The following is a 24,671-nucleotide window of genomic DNA, read 5'->3' as shown; positions in this document are numbered from 1 at the left end:
GGGAAAGAGATACAACCGAAGCACCACCCTACCCGTCAGATGCAACCCTAGATAGGGAAAACAGGACATCGACAACTGTCCTCTCAGAACTGAAATCAGAAATAGTATAAAAAAAACCCTAAGACTCAAAGCATTCATATAAATACCAGTAGATTTGTAGAAGAGGTGGGCCCCCTCCTATTGGGCGGCAAGTCCAAGACTTAGGGCGTCTAGCCCTTCCCTCTTTCAACCGAACCGGTTCAGGTCAGGCCATTTCAATAGGGGAGGAAGACCCTCATTTCATCCAGTGGTAGTCATGTATATTTTATTTTCTTGCTCTCTATTTGGAAAGTTGTTTTTGACATTTAGTTGATGAAATAGCCAGTTTAAATTAGCAAGTTGCGAGTATAGCCTGGACAATGTTATTGTTGGTAAACTAGAGCATTGGTTTGTGATAATCATTTTCATATTTCATTGTGAATTTTTTGACATCAAATCTAGCATTGTTTCTTTCAATGCTCTTATTTTCCTTCTAGTCGGAATAAAATTCTATTTTCATCCAAAAAATATCTTTCCCTTGGGCAGTTCTGAAAGTTTCTAGGTGTTATTTATCTTAAGAGCTACAATTTTCTTTTTTAATAGTTTTTTCGACTTAATTTTTTTATTAATATTTTTTAATGATATTTTAAAATTTTGTGCTGGTAAGATTTACAATAAAGGCTTGAAACTTATGAGAATATTGTCAATAATCAGGTGTCTATTAGTAGTCCTTATTTCCTGCGAGTAAGATTCAAGGCTAGGTTTATAGGCTGAGTTTAGTTCATGAGGCATGCTTTGATCTATCTTGTCAATTGAATATGCAGTCTAGGATAGATAATCCTTTGCTCCTTGCTCATTGTATGTGTTATTGGGAGCTTTTAATGTGTTTAAAAGAAATAGATTCTATGGACTCAAGTAGGCTTGGAAGAGATCTAGGATCATATACAACAAGGTTTATATTTTTAAAAATCCATATGCATAGAGTGAGTTGGTTTCTCCCCCTTATTATGAGTATTGGTGTAAAAAGGTTGGTTTAGAAAAAAAATGGCACATCCATAGTGCTATAATATTTAATTGTTGGATAACATTTGTATATATTATCCTGAGATGATTTGCCAAAATTTTTTTTTATTACTCTTGTCAAATGCTCGGATTGGAGGAATGTGCACAATGCTATAGTAGTTAAAATTTTTTGAATGGTGTGTTGGAGAGGTGTCTGTTTATGGCCTAAGGCTTTGCTGAGAGTTTGACCGATAGTTTGAAATTTTAGAATCCTTCTAATACCGGAACTAGTAGGGAAAACAGTGAAAATACAAAACAAACTTTCATTAATATTAAAATAGAATTACAACATGACTCAAACAGAAAATAACATCACAAGACAGAAAACGACAAAAACTCCACTCCTAAATATAACCCATTAGGTGGTGGAAGTAGGCTAGAGGGAAATGAATGATTAGGAGGGATGACGATAGTCACGAAAGGCAGGTGGTAGCGAAGGGAAGGTGTGAAACTATTAGAACAATATGTGGGAAGGGTTGTAGATGGTCGACAACGGTAGTGGGGTGGCTGGGAGGAGCTTGAATGAAGTTAGGTAGGCAGGACAACAATAATAATCTACAGGAAGGAAGAATAGTTGGGTGTCGAGGCGACGGTGGGAGAGTTCGACGACAGAGGAGTGGAGAAGATAAGGTTTGGAAAGGGTAAAAAGTGAAGATACAATCACTGCCTCAAAGAGGATATATCCGGAGCACCCTATCTCCTCGGATACAACCCCACCAAGGGGAAAGAGGCCCTTGCTGGAGATCTGTAACTAAACTCAAACACAACTGACTCCCGTATACACAAGGACAACAACTTATAGGCTTCTTACTGGACGAAAGAATACTCTACACAAAAGGAGAGAGTGCGAATCCAAGAAAAGTCCATAAATCACACCTTAGAGCAACGACATCTTGAAGCTCCACTCGGATCACGATAGTTCGTGCGATCCATCCGTTTGTCGTGCGGGAATATCTTGATATGGAGATCCCTCATGAGAAATTGCAATTTCCCGCACCCCTTCAACTTCACGCGGGATCGCAATCCCGTCCCCTACTGTTTTGCGAAGCTTTACAGGTGCTTGACCCCGCTGAAACAAAGTGCCCGTATTGGGCACTGTTTTAGCGCTTGTAACCGAGCGTTGTTCAGCACCTGTGTCACCTTCATGGCATACAATTAATTAGAAATGTAACAATATGAATAGCCTCTCCTCAATAATATTTTAGAACATTGCTAGTGAATATAATTAATATACAACTTCCAGGAGGTCCTTATTTTTTTTCTTTACTTACATTTTATTTAGCATTAGTCCAAAAACTTTGTACAATTATTTTTGGAGTATATGGGCTTCAAGAATGGCATGTAATTACTGCTTCGTATTGGCAATCCTAAAATCTTGAATTTGGGTCTGTATTAAAAAAAAGTTTTAGAAAATAAATTTAGTTTTGGAATTATCTTTCAATTGAAATATCTAAGTGGTTACACTATAATCATCAAAAGGATATAACGATGTACCATTATCGATATTGGTTACCAAGATGGCCCCCAAATATCATCGTAAATGACTTTAAATGGCTGTGAGGCTATATACAGATGACTATGATAAGTATTCCAAGTATATTTAGATAATTTTTTAATCTCTTTGATCATTTTATGATTTTTTATGGATGGAGGAAATGATTTTTTTAGATACATGAAATTGGGTTGATCAAAGTGAAACTATCAGAACATAATTATACTTTTATTATTGTAATAAGATGTATATTGAGCATGCTTCACTTGCATTCTTTGTTTTGAAGCATTCAAGATGTATAGTCGACTTGCCAATTTTTCTTTAGTATTGCCAATTGTCCTACTCCGGTCCTCATATTAGAATTCATATTGAATAAGAAAGAATTTACTAACGTAGTTTCTATTGTTGATAATTTTACTGATTAATGATAGGTTGTAGGTAAATTTGGGAACCATGAGAACTGATTTTAGAGATGGGAAATTTAGTAATATCTCAAGAAAGAGGATTTTAAGAATTTATCTAGTTTAAGTAGGATTCATGACAAACTTCGGGATGCAGAATGATTTTTTTTTATTGGTTCTTCATTCAAGGATAAGCATGAAGTTCAATGGCACGTTGTGGGGTTGATCGAAGAGGAGTTTTGGTAACTTCAATTTCATCAATTTCATTGGATCTAGGATGGTTGGTTGTATTAATGGGTTGGATAATTTCAGTGGAACATTATTAAAATATCTTCTCTATTTATCTTCATGTAAAAGAAATTTTTTTAGAACAAGGGTTAATTCTTGTACAAGATAACATCCGTGGATACAAATATGTTTTTTGGAGCAAGAGTTTATTCTTATATAAGATAACATCCATGCATACAAATTTTTTTCTTTTATGACTGGAATAACTTTTTTAGCGATTGATTTGCCCCATATCAAGAAATAATACACTTTGAGATCAAGTTTATTTCTATTTGGTTCATAATTGTGGACAATTGCAGTGCACCTAATAAATTTAATTGAAAGATTAGAAGTGATATGGGTATTAAGGAAGCATTTTTGAAGTTGCATCGATTGGATTTGTGAATTGAAGTATGTTTGTAAGCTGCTGATTTGTAAGATAGCTCTTGTAATGTATGCAATTTTTTTTCTTTAATCATGGAAATAACATTTATAATTTTGAGAAAGATACAATTGAAGGCTTTGGGATCAAGTTTATTTCTATTGGGTTCATGTTTTTGTGAGTAAGTAGAGTGCAATCAAAGGCCTTAAGTGGAAGATTATAAATGGTATTAGTGTTTGAAATGAATTTTGAAAGCACGACCGTCAGAGTTTGGATTTGAAATATGCTTGCAGACAATTAGTTAATAAGATAGCAGATAGCAAAAATGACATCACCCGAATAATAATATTTAAGGGTATTACTAGTGAACATGGCAGATCTAACCACCTCTTAGAGATTTTCCTTTTCTGTTAATCAATACCATTTTGTTGAGGAGTGCTGGAGTGAAAATTTTGATGAATAATATCATCTTGATTTCAATAACTTTCTATAATGTTGTTTCAATAATTCTTATACCTTAATCCATGTAGAACTTTTGGGATTTTGTTGGAGTATTGAGCGTTAAGCATATTGTAGAATTTTTTTGGAAGTTGGTTCAGCATTAGATTTATAATTTTATTAAGTATTGTCAACATGTGCGTGTGATTTTTAGTAGTAGTGGAAAATCATCATTCAAAGTTAAAGATTTTGACGTTTTGATGGATCCCTGATGTCATTATGCATAAGTGGAAAAGCTGCGGTGGCTTTATACGGGGCTTAGGTTTAAAGATAGGTCTTTAGTGTTTGGCAAGTAGAGAGATTTCACCTTAAAAAATATGTTTATCACCAAACAAATAAAAAAAATAAGTTTCTAAGCTAAGGAATGATAGGATGACCTGACTTGTAACACCATAACATGACTTAATCTTTCTTTTGGAGTGCTGAAAAGTTTTTTGATCATAAGGCCATGATCGCTAACATTGTTCTAGAGTTCCTGGATTGTCTCAAAGGATCAAGGAAGGAGGCGGGGTGTTGTACTATAGGATTATGGAGTGAAACATGAGAAAACACAAGGGTTTGGAGGGGACGGAAAGTGGACAGCAGCTGTTTTGTGGAAGACAGCTTAGATGAGGTGGTTGGTGATGATATTAGAAATGTATGGATGTCTAAATGAGGCCACTACCTATTCTCGTACAAGTTACAGGCACACTATGAGAGATTAAAAAAAAAGAGCCATCTTTAATGTTATCAAATTCAAGCAAAAGTGTAACAGGTCCTAAAACAAATTATTTATATCGGTGCTACAAAAATAACCCTAATATGATCCTAAATATGGTAGATTAGAGGCCTGGAGGGTTGTCCGCCTCCCCTTTGAACGGGAAAACCCTGAGGCATTTCTGTTCTTAGGATTTACTGGATTGATCATGTTTGTCTTTATAAGATAGGGGAGAATGTCTCTTCTACTCAAAATGCAGAAGACCAGTGGAGCAAATGGTAGAGACATGTCCGGTTATTTTTCTTCAAAACGTTAAGTTGCTGATACCTGATACTTGATTTCTTGTAATCTGTTGTGTTATTATTTGTAGGGCTAATTTTCGATTCAGCTCTTTTTTTGTTTTTGTTTTTTTTTTTTTTTGGGTATCCCTATCAAAGTTTGTTCCAGCAGCGAGGTTAATTGCGATTTTTGAACGATTTATTCTTCTTTAAATTTTTTTTAATGCTTTGGTTGATTTGTACTATGCTATGACTGGTCGTTTTAATTTAATTTTTTCTTGTCGTTTTTGTGACTCGATCTACATGTTTACTGAATTAATGATATATTGTTTTTGCATCACAACATTAATTGGAGTTGATTTTCTGAATTTTGCTGTTTTGATTGATATTTGCTGACATCTCCAAGCCGTCAATATCCTTTTAATTTAGATTTTTCATGTCTATTGCATCCATTAATCCCAACTTCCCCATTTTCACTTCTTGGTGCTTTTGTGGTGGAAATTAATGGGACTAGAAGATTAAAAAAGATTTTGTATTTGTGAATAGTATGATCATTTGAAAGTCATCATTAATTTTTGCAGTGCTTGGTCTTTGAATTGTCTCGTGTTATATTTTAAACCTCTGATCTGTTAACGTGGAGTTGGTTTGATGGTTTTGCTTTTGTCCATGATAGTCATGGACCTGTGGACATGCTTTCAAGAGAAATAGTTTTCAATTGAATTTCAGCATGGACATGCCAAAATCAAATTTCACTGTGGAGCTTGATGCTGCAAATGCCACATGGTTGTCACATGATGTTGCTATGTTTTCATCAAAAACGGGAGAACTACTAATTCTGACGTTGGTGAATGATGGAAGGTGAGTGTTTTTTTAGTTTTGGTTTGGGAGTCTTATTTGTAGTTTTTACGGTTATAATTTATGGGGCTTCTAAATTAAGCTTGTTGTAACGTGCTATGCATCTAATTTATATATTATCTTCATAATTTAATTAGTAAGTTCACTTTTTTGATCTAATTGTTTATATTCTTTTTAATTCCCTCTCCTCTACAGAGTTGTGCAACGGCTTGATCTTATAAAATCTAAAGCTTCAGTGCTGACTTCAGTTAGCTTCCCTTGCTTAAATCTTTCTTCTTGACAAACCTATTTTTTTATTGCCCCATTAATTCATATTGTTTTTTTGTTTTTATTTTTTTTTATTGACCTTTTCTTGACCAGGCAATTACAGGGGTTGGGTGTTCATTCTTTTTCTTGGGCAGTCGTCTGGGAGACAGTCTTCTCATACAATATAGTAGCGGAACTTCGTTAGCAATGTCCATACATGCGAATGAAGAAGTGCGAACCTTGCAAATCCATTTAGCTGAATTTACTCATTTGTCATATTTTTTGAAGCGTTAAACTTTCTCTTTTACAAGGAAAACCTGTGTTAAATGTGAAAGGATTTTGTAGGCATGTTTCTTGTAAACAAAGTTTCTGCATTGGTAGAGTGCAAAGTGCTGTAAAAGCAGCGGAGTTGTATATTTCGCTTTTTACGTCGTGAATGAAGTTTTCCTGCTGCTTAGGAAAAATTCATAATTCCGTTCTTCGTCAACTGTGGTGGCAAACTTTGCGAGATTGTACTATTATACTGTTTAGCATGCCTCCAATAAGTAAAGGAAAGGATGCATGGGCAACTACATTGGATTCCGTGACATTGTTTAAAAAGATCAATAAAGTCTCTTCTATGGCCTTTGAAAGTTTGCTGCAAGGAGGATATTTTTTCATTATAAAAAAAATTACAGAAATAAAAAGCACCTTAAGTGCGAGTATGTACAATGTCTTCCTTGAAAGTAAAGAAAATGCCTTCCATTTAGTTACTGCTGCAACTTCTCATGGAAACCACAGAGCTCAACCAAATACAATTCGCCATCAAATTTGACCACTAGCCTTATCCCTTAAATAAGCTGGGGGCTGGAGTGGTGCTGTCATGGCCTGGTTAGTGCTGAAGGCTTGTACTGCAAGGCTTGGAAGATTATATGTACAAGTCGTAGCTGAAGAGTTATTGAGGGAGCACAGAAGGAAAGTTGAGTTATTCACAACAGCATGAAAACTATGGCACGGCTTGTGTGTGGGGTAACAAAGGACCAGAGGTCCGCAGCCGCGAGAGGAAAGGGTTCTCGATAGAGATTGATGCTAGGGCAGATGAGACGTGAGAGAGACGAGGGCAGCGAGGCAAAAGTTACGCGAACGAGTGTGGACCGCGGGGTCGATCCCGCGGCCATGTTTATTAAGCAAAGCCATACGCCTTTTCCCATTAAGCTATCCAAACACACTAATCAAATGGGATGACGACGTTTTGAAAATGCCGCCCGCGATTATAAGCTGCCCCAAATGGGGCCTTAGAAGAAACGACCCACGATTTCTCATTAAGCAAAAAAACTAATATATATATTTAGCTCAAACTAACCCTCTTAAAAGGGAAATTTAAATCATCCTGAATAAAAAGGAAAGAAATCACAATAATGGATAATTATGGGAGAATAATTTCTCCCCTCAAATGTAAACAGTTTCTTAAACTGTGTGTAATTCAGCACCCCCTACCCCACCCTACCCCAAGTTTAGTTGTATATGTCATACATCCCAAACCCGCTATTGAGGTCACTAAATTGGTGTCGAGGAAGTGCCTTGGTATGAATGCCAACAATCTGATACTGAGTCGGGATATAACTTAGCTGAAGAACCCCTCTATTGACCTCAAAGACGAGTGCCTATCAATCTATATATGTTTGGTTCAATTATGGTGTTTTAGATCTTTGAAAGATTGATGGCTGGTTGACTATCATTGAACATCTTAATAGTGCTTTGGCTCTCCATGTGAAGTTCCACACCCCTTCATAAATTTCAGGGCTACGACACGATTCTTAGGTTTTGCATTACTTCTTGCCCCTACAACTTTTTTTTTACTTCTCTAAGTAATCAGGTTATCCATACAAATGAACAGTAGCCCACGGTAGATTTTTTGTCAAGCAATTCTCTTGGTCGACTATCATTAGTGTAGATCTTTATGCCATGGTTCTCAGTTTTTTTGAATTTTAATCCACGTCCTGGAGTAATCTTTAGGTGCCTCAGGATTCAAAAGACCGCTTTTAAATGATCTTCATTTGGATCATTCTTATGCGGCTCGCTACATCCTCATAAAAAATAATTTCAGGCCTTGTATGCGATAGATAATAAGTTTCTCCACAAGTTTTGGATACATCTCTTTTTCAACTTGGGTGTTATTCTCTCCTTTTAATGCTTTTTGATTAGGATCCATTGGAACATTTGTTGTTTTGCATCCCAACATTTCTATTTACTTTAATAAGTCAATGATGTATTTTCTCTGGGATATGATAATGCATTCTTCATATCTAGTTACTTTAATTCTCAGAAAGTATCATAAAGTTTCAAGATCTTTAATTTCAAACTTGGAAGCCATTATTTTTTTGATTGTTTCAATTTTTCTTACATCACTGTTTTTAAGAATAATGTAATCTACATATGTAACAAGGATGACTATCGTACCTTCTTAAATTGCTACCTTTGATTTCGCCTACGAAGTATGATTAATCCGACACTGATAGTACCCATTGACAAGAATAGTCTTGCAGAACATTTTAAACTGTGCTATGAGAGATTGTTGCACTCCGTACAATAATTTTTTTAGTTTGCACACAAATTAATTATTTGTGTTCCTCTTTAATTCTGAAGGCATTTCTATATACACTTCTTTCTTAAAATCTTCATTAAGAAAACATTTTTAATGTCTATTTAATGTAAAGGCTAGTCCTGGTTGACGACCAATGACAGTAATACACTTATTATGTTGAGTTTCACCACTAGTGCAAATGTATCCTAGTAGTCCATCCTTTATGATTGAGTAAATCCTTTTGCTAGAAGTCTAGCCTTGAACCTTTTTATGCTCTCTTATAATGTGTATTAATAGTGAATATCTGTTTGCACCCTATAGTTCTTTTCCCAGGTAACGAAGTTATGATCCAAAAATCGTTCTTTTCAAGGGCAATAATCTCTTCTTCCATAGCCTTTTTCAAAACAGGAATAGATAAGGCCTCTTGGATCAACTCTAGGACCTACACATTATTCAAGTTTTGAACAAAATATTTGTATGAGGATGATAATTTTTCATAGGTCACAAATTCTTCTATTGGGTGTTTTGTGCATTTTTGTGCTCCTTCCTCTTGGTGTTCATGATGTGTTACCCAAGTATGAATACTTGGGGTGTGTCTAGTTGGTTTCGATGATTTGAATTTCTGATTTTGCATGTTACCCCTTACATGCTCACTAGTTTTTTTCTTTTAGGTGTACATGGAGTTCTTATTTTTTAGTGGTAGCTATGAGAGGATTTAGTGGAGTTATAGGTTCATTTTTAGGTTGATTTTTGATAATAGTGACAAGGTTGGGTTTATGGGTATATGTAGGAGGTGAGCTTGAGGTTCCAAAATGGTACCCCAAATCTGATATTCTCTCCAACTTTTCTTGAATGTTAGATTTGGGGTAATAGTTGGCTTTAAAAGAATGTGATATCCATGAAATAAATAAATTTTTGTGTTTCTTAAGAGTAGATTACTTATACCACTTTTTCTTTGAAGAGTAGCCCACAGAGATACATTTGATTGACCTGGGTTCAAGTATGGTTTGACGTGGTTATGTATATGAACAAAAATAATGCAACAAAAAAATTTTGGTGGTAGGTTAGAGGTGAAAGACTGAACATGGGAGGTAGGATTTTATGAGGATGTTGAGAGGTTTGCTAAAGTTTAACACTCTGTTGGGTATCTTATTTATGTGATAAGTGGACGTGAGATTTGCATCCCCCAAAAATTTTTTGGTAGTGAATAAAATTGAATTACCATTTCGAGGAGATGTCTTTTACTTCTCCCTGGCACTCCATTTTGTTGGAGTGTGTCAACACAAAGACTTATATGAATGATGCTATTTTTTGGATAATTAAGAGCCGAGAGTGGAGTTGTATTAGTCTTTTGCTTTATTGATTTTGAGAATTTGAATTTTGCTCCGAAATCGGGTGAGGATCATGTTGTGGAATGCTTCAAATATGCATACAGTTTCAAATCTTTCCTTCATGAGAAAGGTCGAAAAGGTTCTGGTGTGATCATCAAAGAAGATGACAAACCACCTAGTTATATATATATTTTTTATTTTCGAGGGCCCCAACATATCATTATGAACCATGAAGAAGGGATGTGTTGGTTTGTATTACAGGCTTAGGTAGACTTGTTGAGTATGTTTAATAAGTTAGCAAGTTTCATACTTAAAAGAACTAACTTTTTAATTGATAAACAAATGATGATAGAATTTTTGAATATAATAGAAGTTAGGATGCCTAATGTGAAAATGCTCTAACATAACTTGACTCTCATGAGGAATAGGCTCAGATACAACACTGGACTCAAATGATTGTGAATGATGGGATTGTCTTTTTGAAGTGGGAGTAGATAAAGTCCATTATATATGTCAACAGTGTCATTCACCTTCCCTGAGTCCATCACTTGAAATTTACACAAATTAGGAAAGAATGTAGTAACATAATTCATGTCATGAGTAAGTTTATTGATGCATATTAAATTGTCATTAAGTTTAGGAAAATAAAACACAAATTGAAGAATAATATCCTTTATGAGCTTTACACTTTGTTAACATAAGTAGTAAGAGAATAACCATATGTATTTTTGGGTGATTTACGAGGGCTACAACCAGTGCGGGAGATAGACTTCACAATTGAGCTATTGTTATGTTCTAAGTCAGTATCCAAGAAACCATACAAAGTGACATTTAAAGAGTTACAGAGCTTAAAAGTCAATTGCAAAAATTGCTAGATTAGTGGTTTATCAAGCCTAGCACTTCACATTGAGGAGCTCAAGTATTATTCAAAAGAAGAATGATGGGAGTTTCAGAATGTGCATTAACCACAATGTGTTGAATAAACTCTCAATTAAAAACCAATGCCCATTACTGATGATTGACAACTTTTTTTGACCAATTTGAAGGGATTATGTATTTTTAAAAATTGATGTAAGGTTAGACTATCACCGGTTGAGGACTAAAGAGGAAGATATAACAAAGTCAACTTTCAGGACCAGATATGGGCACTATGAATTTTTGGTGATGCCATTTGGCCTACTAATGCTCCAATATTTTTAATGGACTATGGTTTTCAAGCAAGTTTTTGATACAATTGTGATTGCACTCATAGATAATATCCTGCTGTAGTTGAGAGATGAAGCAAGTCTTAAAGATCATATCAATGTTGTTTTGCAAGTTTTAAAGGAGAACAAACTGTATGACAAATTTTTAAAAAATGAATTTTGGCTTTCAAGTGTAGCTTTTCTTGGGCATATTATTAGCGGAGATGACATATTTGTCGATCAAACTAAGGTCAAAGCGATTGCAGAGTAACCAAAGTCTATTATCGTTATTTAGATCATGAGTTTTCTAAGTCTGACTAGTTATTACAGAAGATTTGTATAGTGGTTTTCACAGATTGCTATATCATTATTTATATTAACTCAGAAGGTAATGAAGTTTGATTAGTCAGATCGTTGTCAGGAGACTTTCCATAAGCTGAAATTTTTTTTAATGTCTGCTCCACTATTTGCTTTTCCTTCAGGTTCAGATGAGTTTTAGATTTTTTAGTGAAGCATCTTTGAGGGTTTAGGTTGTGTACTTATGTAACATGGAATGATCATTGCTTATGCTTCAAGGCAATTGAAGAATCATGAAAAAAAGTATTCTATTATTGACTTGGAGTTAGTTGTGGTTGTTTTTTCACTTAAAATGTGGAGGCACTATCTGTATGGAGTATGGTGTGAGAATATTTATTGATCATCAGTTTGATGTACATCTTTACTAAGAAAGAATTGAATTTGAGATAGAGGAGATGGTAGGAAATCATTAGAGACTATGACTTGGATATACAATATCACCCAAGAAACATAAATTTTATGGCAGATGCATCGGGTATGAAGGCTTCAAGTAATTTGAATTATTTACTCGCGCAATAGAAGCAATTACTTAACGATTTTTGATGGTTGAAGCTATCTGTGACTAGTTATGGTGATGACAATATGGTTCAATTACATCAGTTATCAGAAGCAAAAATTCATTAGTCATGAATATCTCTGTTAAAAATACTTTGGATTAGGTCTCAGTTGGAAATTTGGAGAAGCGTATATTAAATATGAGGATATAGAGGCAAAATTTAGGTTCCAAATGTTAATTTGAGGAGGCATATTATCTGGCTATACTATTCACCCAGGAAGTAATAAAATATGCCTGAATCTCGAGGAAATATTTTGATGGTCAAGATTGAAGAGGGTAAAATTTGTGGCTAAGTGTCATGCATGTCAGTTAGTGAAGGCAGAATATCAGTTTCATGGAGGTCAGTTACAACCTTTACCTATTTTAGAGTTGAAATGGGAGGATGTTGCTATAGACTTTGTGATTTGATTCCTTAGGTTGCGACATGATCGTGATGCTGTTCTGGCAATTGTTGACAGCTTGACTATATCTACCCATTTTTTGCCCATTAGACAAACATATTTAGTTGAGAGATTACCCAAATAATGTGGGTCAAATAGTAAGGTTGCATTGAACGCCAAAATCTATTGTCTTTGACAGAGATGACTGATTTATCTCGAAATTGTGGAAGAAGATTGAGGAGACTTTTGACACACGATTGACTTTTAGTACATCATTTCACTCTTTCACAGATGACCAATTAGAAGAGACTGTTCTGACTTTGGAGGATTTATTAAGGTTATGTGTCATTGATTTTAGTGGAGGTTGGAATCACATATACCTTTGGGAGAGTTTGCTTACAATAATAGTTACCATGCTACTATTGTAATGACTCTATATGAAGCTTTTTATGGACGAAAGTAAAGAACACCTATGTGGGGCTGAAGCAGGTGAAAGAAAGGTTGTTGGAACTGACTTGGTTGTTGAGGTGCTACTAAGAAGATTAGATTGAACAGAAACAAACTAATGATATTAGGATAGACAGATGAAATATTATGATGCTAAGCACATACATGTTGAATTTAAAGTTGGAGATTTTGTTTTTATTAAAATCAATCATTTGAAGGGTGTGCAAAGGTTTGGAAAGACAGGAAAATTGATCCCCAAATGTATAGTCCATATGAGATTGTGGAAATGATTGTACAAGGGGCTTATAAATTGGCTTTACCAACTCATATGCAAGAAGTGCATAATGTTTTTTATATAAATTTTTTTACTTAGGAAATATATTGCTAATGAATCATGTAGAGTGATAGCAAACTCAGTTGATAAACAACCTGATTTAACTTATATTATATTTTCAACTGTGATGTTCAAATGTTTCGTAATAGAGGGATTCCATTTGTGAAGACTTTATGGAAGCACGAATCGCACAATGATGCTAATTGGGAGAAAGTTTAGGATATCCAAGCAATATATCCACAACTTATCATTTGAGGTTTGTTTGCTTTCATGATTATTTTTCAATTTTCGAGGACAATTTTATGAGGGAAGATTTTAAAAACTAAAATTATAATAATTAAAATAATAAAAATACTAATAAAAATATTAATAATCGAATAGACAAAGGACGAGCATTTTTTTATTTGCGACTTCAGAGTCGTATACTTCTTTCGAGCGAATGAAATCGAGAGAGCAAGAGAGAGCAGAGAAATTGAGAATGGTGTTACTTGGGAGAAACTTTCTGATATGCAAGAAAAATATCCGCAACTTTTCATTTAAGTATGTTTACTATCATGGTTATTTTCAATTTTCGAGGATCAAAATTTTATAAGGAGCGGAAATTATATTAACTTAAATTTTAATTAAGAATAATAAAAATATTTATAATCGAATAGACATGATGGATAAGCATTTTTTTAAATTATGACTTAAGAGTCTTATACTCCCTTCGAGCCAAGGAAACCAAGAGAGCAAGAGAGAGCAGAGAAATTGAGAGTGGGAAGAAGATAAGAGGAAGGGATAGAGAAAGAAAGAAGTCATCAATTGCGTGCGTGGGGGGCTTCGACACTTGCATAGCTGAAGGGAGGAAAGGGGAGGAGATTGGCTCACTCTCTCTGTTGAAATTGAGCCCCACTTAAAAGAAGACGAAGTTAAGGGAAGAAGGTGTGCGGCTTTGTTGGAAGGAGAAGGCGATGGCTCAATTTTGTGCTTGAAGTGGAGAGCCGACCCCTACTAAACCCTATTTGATCGGCTCTAGTTCAAAACAGGAGGAGAAAGGATGATGACCATGTGTGTGTTGTGTTGGGTCGAGCCGAGATTGAAGGCAGAGGAGGAAGAGGAAGCTGCGGGTGCGGGTTAGAGAAGCCAGTTGAGGTTTAAAAAGGAGAGTTTAAAATTTTAATTTAGTATTTAATAAAATTTTATATCTATGCGAGTTTGCGTTTATTTAATAAATGTTTATAGTAACTTTTATTGAGTTAGGGCTCAAAATATAGAATTTCAGCTTGGATGGGAGACCTAGTAGGTGAAGTGTGTGAGCTAAAGGAGGAGAGAGATTGATCCAAGCAATCTCCAAGGTAAAAATTCGGGTGTTTGTTCATATAAAATATTTTGTTTAATTGAGTATTTGCCATTAAGTATGATTTAATGAATTTAATCAGTGATCAAAGGAAAATTTTGATTCAATGAACCAGTGCTTTGGATCTTGGTTTGAGCAAAAGTAGAGTCAAAGAGGATGTGATAGTAAAATAAAGTAATCAGAAGATTAAGTTTGTTAAGAAGTCCTTTGAGGCAAAAAGTGACTAATTACCTTCTTATATGTATTAAAAATATACGCTTATTTAGTTAAGATTTTCATTATTGCTTTAGATGCGTGTTTTTATAATTATATGCTTGTTGAAAGATAAAAGAATTATTAAAATGAATGAAATAAAATGATAACAAGGGAAAATGATTGTTCAATATCTTTAAAATTAAAGGAGATAATTTAAAGGAAATGAAATGTAAATGCTTAAGCCATTCAGTATTACTCCCAGATGATACTGGTAGATAATGTGATTTACCCATTCAAAAAATGAAAATGAAAATGATAAATGTATACCTTTGAGGGAAAAATTTTTAAGATACCTATACGTACAATTTTGAGGATACTTTTGGGTTGAAAAATGCTAAAAATAGGTAAATAATTAAATTTGAACAAGAAGGGTTGAATTAAAAATGAAAGTTTATCGTTTAATTTATCAACAAATTGCATTTTTTTTGCATCATTCATGCATAGCATTTTGATATATTATTTAATGCATGATTGTAAATCCTCACTAAGTGATGTATTTTTTTTTTTGAAAATTGATGTTTGCTTTCAAAAAAAATATTAGATTGATATAACTGTAGACGAGAGATGATTTATAGAAAAAATACTGTTGATATTTATTATGTTGGATGTTGTGATTGTAATTGTTGTATTGTTTATTTTTGAGTTGTGGTATACTGTTGCGTATTGGTTTGAGACATTTTACTGACAGATTATGTTGTTATTTTTAGATTTGATTTTTGTATAGTGTATTTTGTGATTTGTTTATACTTTTTATAAATTAGAAATTACGATAATTTGTGCAAAGTAAATGAACTATTAATTACACAGTCCGGCTGTCTATTCCCGTATTAATTAATCTCATTTTTTGGGTCGGGTCGTGATAGTTTTTTTATGTTGAGCGTAACAAGAGCAGATGAAAGGCTACCTTGATGTGCTAGAAGACTGTAAAAGGCTTAGAATATTATCCCAGAAGCTTTTGGAGTGCTTCAAGTTGTTCCTTATTGAATGGACTATATTCGTAGGCTTGTCTTCTTTTGATTCTGCGTTTGCTTGATTATCCTCATCACATTTGGCTTTGTTAGGCTTCAAATCTGCAAGCTTTTCATAAATTTACAACTCTTTTTAAGTTGACCAAAATTCTTGCAATTTTTACACGATGGTTTCTTCCTCTTTGCTTTATAGTCCTGTGATGATTTGTGAGTGTATAGAGCCGAGTTTTCAACATTTGATGTTGTGAAATTACCTGTAATCATGAGTTTATTATGACTATTTTCTCTTTATACTTTAGCAAAAGCTTCATGAATTGAGATAAGAGTTTAGTTTTCATGATTCTTCCCGTGACTTCATCTAATTTTTTAATAATTTCTAGAAAGAAGTTGAAGGTTCTTATCTGTTCAACAACGGTTTTTAAAGAACATGGCCTTGTAGACACCTCCATGTGTATGCTTCATTCATATCTAGTTGGAACTAATATTTGGAGAGAGTGTTGATGCATTGAGTAACATTTAGTTGATCCTGCTGTAGGGCATGTAATCTAGATTCAATATCAAATAACTCAGAAGTGTTGTGAACACTTGAATAGGTTTCCCTTGCGGTATTTTAGATCAATTTTATTTTTTTTTGTATATGAGGAAGTTTTCTCTAATTTCTGTGGTCATGAAGTTGTCAAGCTATGCCTGATGTTTAGGATCCATAATTTTTGGTGCTAGATATTTCTTAGTGAGATGATCATATTTCTTTTACCATATATCTATATGAAGACCGATTGAGACCCCTAAAGAAAAATGTTGCAATGTAGTTTGTGATTAGTGATGCAAGAATAGATTTTAGATGTTGTAGAACCCAACATCCTAGATTAAGATTTAAAAGTAACTTCCAAAGATAAAGAAGTGACTTTAATGCCACATTTGCTCGTCATGATAAGACATCGACATGAGCTTTGCTGGGGATTGGCACTAGATAGAATTTGTTTGTCACAAACACAAAATTTCTGCTCAAGTGTGAAATTTTCTATTGCGGACATGGGCTTTACTCAAGAGAGAAAAAATATCTATTGTCGACACAAGATAGTCTCGTAGATTTAGGATTACCACCGAAATGAGAAAGGAGACCACATATTTGAGATTTTCACTAGAGAGAATATCTAAATGACAGTAAGAAGATGACTGTAGATTTTTACGACAGAGGGCCTGCAGGGAGAGGCTTATGAAACTCTTTACGAAGGATGTCTTGGAGTACGAAGGCTTCTGCGAACATAAAGGAGTGAGAGGAAACTCCTTCCTAAGGATCTGTGACCCCGTTTGTGGGGAAGCGAGGCCGCATCTTCGAGTGGGAGAGTCATACAATGAGGCCGGATGAAGCATCTACGCACCGAGCGAAGCGAACGAGGAAGGTCTCTGTAAGTTGCGAACGAGGCTCAGACAATGTTGTCTTGTTGAATAGGGTTGCCGACACAAACTAGAACAAATTAGTTCTCTGATACATGTATTTAGGAGAAAAAAATTCACTTATTTATTACTAAGCAAATAACTAATATATGTACAACTCAGACTAACCCTTTTATAATTAGAGGGGAATTTAAATCATCATGATAAAAATGAAAGAAATAAAACACAGTAATAGATAATTAAGGGAAAATAATTTCTCCCCTCAAATATAACATCGGACCCTCGGTTTCCTAAATTGTGTGCATATCAACAGTGTATTTGTCAAGTTTTGTTGCTCTTTGCATCTTTTTCATGGAGTTACATCTATATTAATTGTACTCTATGTTGGAGCATAGGTGACCTTAACATATGCACTTTTGAAGGATTCTGGTAATAACCTCATGTCAAAACTTCTTAAGTTGGTATCGATTCACATGTTATCTGAATACTGATAGGTGAGTGGTGAAACGTGGATTCTATCTTTTATGGGTTTGAGGCTTAAATGAGAGCTATATTGAGTGTATTCTATTTTCAATTGGATTAGAGGTCGCGACATTCCTTAAGATATTTGGAAAACGTCAGAAGTATGAAGTGACTTTGCATGAGGCCTCATCTGAATGCTGACTGATTCCTTGTTGGGCTGATGTCAGCCTTGTTCATTCTATTTTACACAATATGATGAACAGCATATTATTTCTGGGGAATCCATTGCATGGCACTCAACACCAATGTGGAGCTTCAGGAGTCGATACAATCATAGATTTATATAATAGTTCAGAAAGAGGTTATGGTTTTGATGGCTGAATTGGTTTGTGTTATAGAAGGGCTGCTATGATACCATCTTACATTAATTTAGAACGATAAAAAGTACAAGTAGTTGTAATTTTAAAATAATTACAAAAAGTTTATTAAACCAAATGTTCTTTTATTTTTTGTTTTTTTTGTTAGTGTCATTCTTATTATTTTCCTTTTATGATCTTTTTTTAACGCCCATACTTTTTTTCATCGTGTCTTTGCTTTCTTTATCAGGTTATGGATGTTGACGGTGATGTCCCACTGGCAAAAAAATTAAGAAGGATGTCATCTGATTCTCTGCAAGATTTTTCTAGTTGCGAGGAGCTTTCGTTGTTTTCTACGACTCCAAATAGCTCAGAATCAACACAGGTTTGTTACCAAATGTAAATCATCTGATCTGTTTTTTTTTACTTGGTGGCTGGTGCTTTAATCACAGTTTCTGTTATTAACAGTTTACTCTTTTTGCTGGCGTAATAATTAAGTGAATGTAGATGGAGCTGTACAATTACTTTAGATATCCATTTTTTTAATGCTTTATTATTTCCTGCCATTTGCAAACCCTAGCTTGTACTTTTTGATTTAGGCACATAACTCAAATTGAATCAAAACATTTGATGCGGTGGCTTATCGGGATGCGGTACTTTAGCTAATACAGCGCTGCAGTCCCTTTTTCCTATTTGACTCCTTGCCTTGTCTATCCCATCTTTTTCTAGTACTTTTCTTGTCTACCTCTTTCCTTTTCCATCACATTTCTATTTCTATTCCCTACCTATTTTATCTCCTATTCCTCATTATATATAGATGTTGTTTGCTTTGGTTAAGGTAAGTTTTTGGTTTTATTGATTTCAGATTACTGTCTAGCTTGCCGACGATGGCTATTTTCCCTTTTAGGGCTGTATCCGAATGCGAGGAGGCGCTCTAGCTGTAATTTGTCTGAGGTGGTGATTTTCTTCAACTGTTCGAGAGTTGTTCCGACTGTAACTCGATCCCTCTGGGATAATTATCCTTTCATATTCTTCTCCACCTGCTCGCTGCCATTTCCCCTACGCCCTAGCCTTCCTATATTCCGCTGCTGTCCATCCTTTGAGGCTCCTTCCACCCACTGCACAGGTCTTCCGGCCCCTTTTACTGCTGCTGTACGTGCTTCCAACCACCTTCCAGCAGCCCCACTAGCTTTCTGGTCCTATTTCTGCTGCTGCCAGCCCTCAAGGCCTATCCTTGCTGCAGCTAGCCCCTCCAGGACCTGTTCCTGCTGGTGTGCAGCCCTAGGCACCGGTCCCTGCGGCTGTCCAGCACCAGGCAGCAGTCAGTGCTGCTGTCTAGTCCCACCGCTGAAGCTTCCTGCAGCTGTCCAGTCCCCCACCACCTCTCCTACTCCCTTCTAAGCCTCAGCCACTTGCTGCCATCCTCCTCCCAGCTGGCCTCCAGCCCTCCTACGCCATCCAGCGCCGATGCCACCTGCTGCCATCCACCCTCTAACACCGTCGTCAATTCCTTCCTTTCCTTCCAGGCCTGCCTCCCTCCTCTAGGGGGACATTTATGTGTTTTGTGCCATTTTCTTTCTTATTTTGTAGCGTCATCGTCTTTGCTTTTTGTTTACATGTTTGTGTTGTTTTATGTGAGAATTCTTGTTGTCACTTTTGAATTCAACAATAAAATTTATTGTTTGGTTGTGTTTTGGGTTAATTCCGGTATCTACATTACATTTTAATTAGATTACTCAAGGTAGTTTAATACTCTCTCCATGGTCTTGATATGAAGAAGTTTTTCTTATTTATTATTATTGTAATCTTGAAGCCTCATCTTTCGTATACAGTTTCTGATCCTTGTATTTGCAAAGATTTCTTAGTTTTATTTGAAAGTTGGATTTTCAAATCACTCATATCATATATGTCTATTTTTGCTCGCTAACAAATGGAAAGAAAATAGAAGAAAACAAACTTATAGTGATATTTTTCTGTTTAGGCCATTGTTTTAGATGACATTGTTGCAATTAGTCTTGAACTACTTGAAAGATTGGTCCGAAGATCTATGTTATATGATTGCTGATTTGTTTTGTCAATAATTCTAACGTTTTATTTTTCTTGATATGCAGAAGTTTTTCACATTTGCAGTTAGGGATTCCTTGATTAATGTGGGTCCATTAAAGGATTTTGCTTATGGGTTGAGGATAAATGCTGATTCGAATGCTACTGGAATTAGTAAACAGAGCAACTATGAATTGGTTAGTTATCAGCGTGCATAATTTTCTTAATTTGATTTTTATCTTTTTTGAGGACATAATTTTCACATGTTGTGTTTTTTGAATCGAAGTTCATGAAACTAAATTCTGTAGGGTCTGGGGGTTCATGCTTCTCCACATTTTATTACTTAGTGGAGGGGAAATCCATGTTTATTACAAGTTTTACTTTTCAATGATTTTGGAAATGATGAAATTCCTCATTCTTTTATGAGTGAATACTTTATTATTGCCTTTAGCTACTTAGCTTTCAAAGATTTAACTTATAAAATTTTTTTAAGTGGAAATATGTGACTAAAACACTTTGCCGATTTCTTTATAGCTTCATGATCATAGTAAGCACTTTGCAGTACCAATTGTCAATTTTGTAGCCATAACTCAATTTTGCTTCAAACAGCATTGAACAACATATCATTGCGTTACCCAACAAAGCTTAAGAGATTTTATTTGAATAGGAAAAACTTAGGACCCATGCCATCATGTCTTACGTGTGAGAGAATTTTTGTAATATACTTATTGATGGAGAATAGTTTATTATAGTGCAAATGTTTCTGTGGTGCGATGTTACATGATTTAGTGTACTTTTTTAAAAATTGTTCAAAATATTAAAAAAAATGCATATAATAATAGTAATAAATGTAACTAATGGTAAAATATTTTCTTGAAAATCTCGAGCATCAAAATAGAATTTAGGATCAACTTTCTGACATAAATATGGAAATAGCAGTAGTGGTTGGAAGTATCTTATTTCTAAGTTAGAAAATCTTAACAACAAAACAACTACAACAATATCTTGAAGGAATATAAAAAAATAATTCGTGCTTGTCAGAGTGGCTAGTTCAGAATAAAATTGCTAAGCAGTTTATTCCATCGAAAATGACAATGAAAACAGTTCTTGAAGAGACAACAATTTGATTAAAAAGAGAGTCATTTCATTTTTTTTATTTTTCATCTTGCATCCAAGTAGAGAATCATCTACTTTGTATTAGTTATGGAACATTTTTTCCAATATCTTTTTTTGAACTTACGAACAGGGAATCATTTTTACGTGCATGCACTAACATTCTTAGTTATTGCTAGAAAAGAGTGAATTCTATCAATCAATTTGCATACACAAGCATTTTTGCATTTTTTATATAATTCATCTCATTTGCATTTTTTATATCGATCAATATTTATTCATGATAGGCATTGTACTTGACGATTAAATTAAAAATTGACAAGCAGCATACATCATTCAATTCACCATGATCAATACTTTCAAGGGTAGAGATAATCATTAAAAACTTGTAATAACACTTGTTTGGTTAATATCAATATCGATTGATACATTTGATTTTGAAGACCTAACTTTAGAATATACAAGTTGTACTCACCACAACTTTAGAACACTTAATATTATATAATAAAGTTTGTTTATCAATGATTACTCCACTTAAATATACAAGTTGTTCTCATGTATGTAGTATTTGAATAATATTTATAAAGTTTTAGGTTTTATTGAATGAAATTCTATATTAAATATTTTTTTTCTGATTTAAATGCATATCTCAATTATACTCTTTAGTTTTTCATTTAAAAAAATCACTAAAATTTCTGACTTTTTAATTCTCTTCTTCCCCCAGCCCAAAATTTCTTAAGATAAGTCGGAAAATAACAAATATATTTAAGGTTTGTAGTTTAGTTTCTTTGGTGTTTTTGTCTTACCTTGCTTGCAAAGTAAGAAGAATGATGAAAATGTAGTCATTCCTTTGATTTTCTTGTTTAGAAACAACCCTAACTTGACTTTAAGGGTCTGTTTGGGGCAGCTGTTGATTTTCATAATATACTGATAAACAAATTATTCTGATAATCTACAGATTATCAGAATAAGCTGACTTGCTGTTTGGGGAGCTTATTCAGAACATTTTACTGGCAGTTGTTGTTGGATAAATGACCAGTCTGCCCCTGTTTGGTAAAGCCGTTTGCAACAGAATTATATGGGAAAATAATAGATATAACAGAAGCCTCAAACTGTTACAGATCAATTCAAAATAATAAAATACACTGCATCAAAAGAAATAAAATAAAGAGAAATGCAATTACAAATGAAATTAAAAATATTTAAATGTTCAATTTAAAACTCTGACGCCGTTTGTCCTCAGTGACATAGTCTTCCTGGGAAACCATCGTACCACGATCACTGTTGGCGGGAGTATGTCGGATTGTTGGCCCAACGGAAAAAACCACATCGTGTTGAAACCCCCCGACAATTGTAGAACTGTCGCCCACTGCTATGAGGCTGACGTGACTTTAGTAAGAGAGCGGGTAGTCTGCTGTAACACAACACAACTCGGGAGGTCTCTGAAATTCTAGAGCTCATGCTGCTATTGAGATAAAATATCAAGAAAATCATTTGTCAGATCATAAAATTAAATTAAGTTTTATATAACAACAATAGAACTGAAATAAATGAAGACCGTAGAACTGTCTGAAATTCATTATACAATGAAATACATACAAAATAAACTTCCAATCTAATAAATAAAGAAGCGTGACTGAATTAACATCCACATATAGCTTCTGCTATAGACACCCTCAAAGCAGTCATCTCTGCTACACCTTTACCCTCCTGAGTTTCAAACTCAACACAACTCGAGAGGTCCCTGAAATTCTAGAGCTCATGCTGCTACTGAGATAAAATAACAAAAAAATCATTTGTGAGATCATAAAATTAAATTAAGTTTTATATAACAACAATAGAACTGAAATAAATGAAAATCGTAGAACTGTCTGAAATTCATTATACAATGAAATACATACAAAATAAACTTACAATCTAATAAATAAGAAGCGTGACTGAATCAACATCCACATATAACTTCGGCTATAGACTCCCTTAAAGCAGTCATCTCTACTACACCTTCACCCTCCTGAGTTTCAAATTCAATCGACTCGATCTCATACTCAGGTAATGATTGCCCCACGAAAGATTCTGAATGTTCTGGAGACACATGTAGCTGATTGTCATCAACTAAAGTGAAGTTCATATATAATTGAGAGGGATGTTGTTGGATGAAGTTGTGAACTGCCATTGTGACCACTACAATATGCACTTGTTTGGGAGATTGATACAACGACATATCATGTAAGATGACCCATTTCTTCTTCCACACTCTAAATTTTCTTTCAATTACCCCACGTAAGGAGGAGCGTCGCTTGTTTAACATTTATTTTCTGCCACAGATCGTGCCACTTGCTCGCTCAAAATCAGGAATATGGTATCCGGTGTCCGGATATGACTTCAGGTAGCCCCTCTGTATCAGATATGCCGCATCGAACAAATAATACTTCCCTGTTATGAAATTTTTTTTTAATGAAAAATAATACACATAAGTTATATGTTTATGTAGATACTCAAACGTGGAGGCGGATGAGGGAAACACTGTGTTCTGTTCCTTGTTGTGTAAGAAAAAAGACGACTGTCATATGCACTCCCTTCCTATCACGCAATTACAAATGTGAAACACATGTTAAAGTCACATATTGCCATTACATTATAGGTAGTTGTGCCACTTCGACCAATGTAAGTGATATTTTCGTGACTTGGTAGTCTGACATCTATGTGCCTACAGTCGATTGCTCCTATGTAGTTTTGTTTTCCATAGTTAGAAACTCAATGTATTACGAAGTTAAAATAACACACTTATAAAAATTACGTGGAAATATGACATGTAACGGGAATCATTGGCAATTTGTTCAGAAATAGTTGCAAACAATGGATCCGCTGACTTGATGTTTTGCGCTGCTAAGCTCACAAGTGCTTGTATACTTTTGGAAGAGTATCAACTAATTGTTTTTGAAGAATGTTGAAATTATTCCATAGCTCTTCTAACTGATTCGTTATGTGAAAGAATGTATAATGTTATAGCCAACACCTCTTTAGTGGTCATTCTTGAAGAACCTTGAAGGCTGTGGTTGAGATATAACTCATGAAGGAGATTCATAAAAAATGGGCGTGTCGGCACTATTTTTGGTGTGGGGTTTGTCCATAAGAAGTTGTCGGTCATCGAAATTGAAATCGCGTTGCCCGCTTCGGAAGGACGTTTTAAAAAATTTAGTTTTGAAAAAGATGAAGTCAAACTGACCCCATAATTTTCATAGTTTAGATGAAAGAGCACTTTATCTCAAATCAGGTATCTAGCCCGAAGGAGGAACGCAAGAATTGAGAGGGAGGCTCGATCAAATAAACTAAAGAAAGTTATGACATCCGTTTGGTCTGCGAAACCAATGTATTGGCCGACAAGTTCC

The 24,671-nt window shown here is 34.7% G+C and overlaps 1 protein-coding gene across 1 annotated transcript in view; it reads left to right on the top strand.

Moving 5' to 3' along the window:
* Nucleotides 1-24,671, top strand: part of LOC110021222 (cleavage and polyadenylation specificity factor subunit 1-like) — a 75,185-nt gene that overhangs the window by 32,685 nt on the left and 17,829 nt on the right. Inside the window, exons 8-12 of the mRNA XM_020719632.1 lie at nucleotides 5,822-5,953; nucleotides 6,146-6,197; nucleotides 6,311-6,427; nucleotides 18,377-18,511; nucleotides 20,238-20,366. Of these exons, the coding sequence (XP_020575291.1) occupies nucleotides 5,822-5,953; nucleotides 6,146-6,197; nucleotides 6,311-6,427; nucleotides 18,377-18,511; nucleotides 20,238-20,366 (565 nt within the window). The remainder of the gene's footprint in view (nucleotides 1-5,821; nucleotides 5,954-6,145; nucleotides 6,198-6,310; nucleotides 6,428-18,376; nucleotides 18,512-20,237; nucleotides 20,367-24,671) is intronic.

Source organism: Phalaenopsis equestris, unplaced genomic scaffold (genome assembly GCF_001263595.1).
Source record: "Phalaenopsis equestris unplaced genomic scaffold, ASM126359v1 Scaffold000123, whole genome shotgun sequence".
NCBI lineage: Eukaryota > Viridiplantae > Streptophyta > Magnoliopsida > Asparagales > Orchidaceae > Phalaenopsis > Phalaenopsis equestris.
This window is presented reverse-complemented; position numbering and strand designations above follow the sequence as displayed.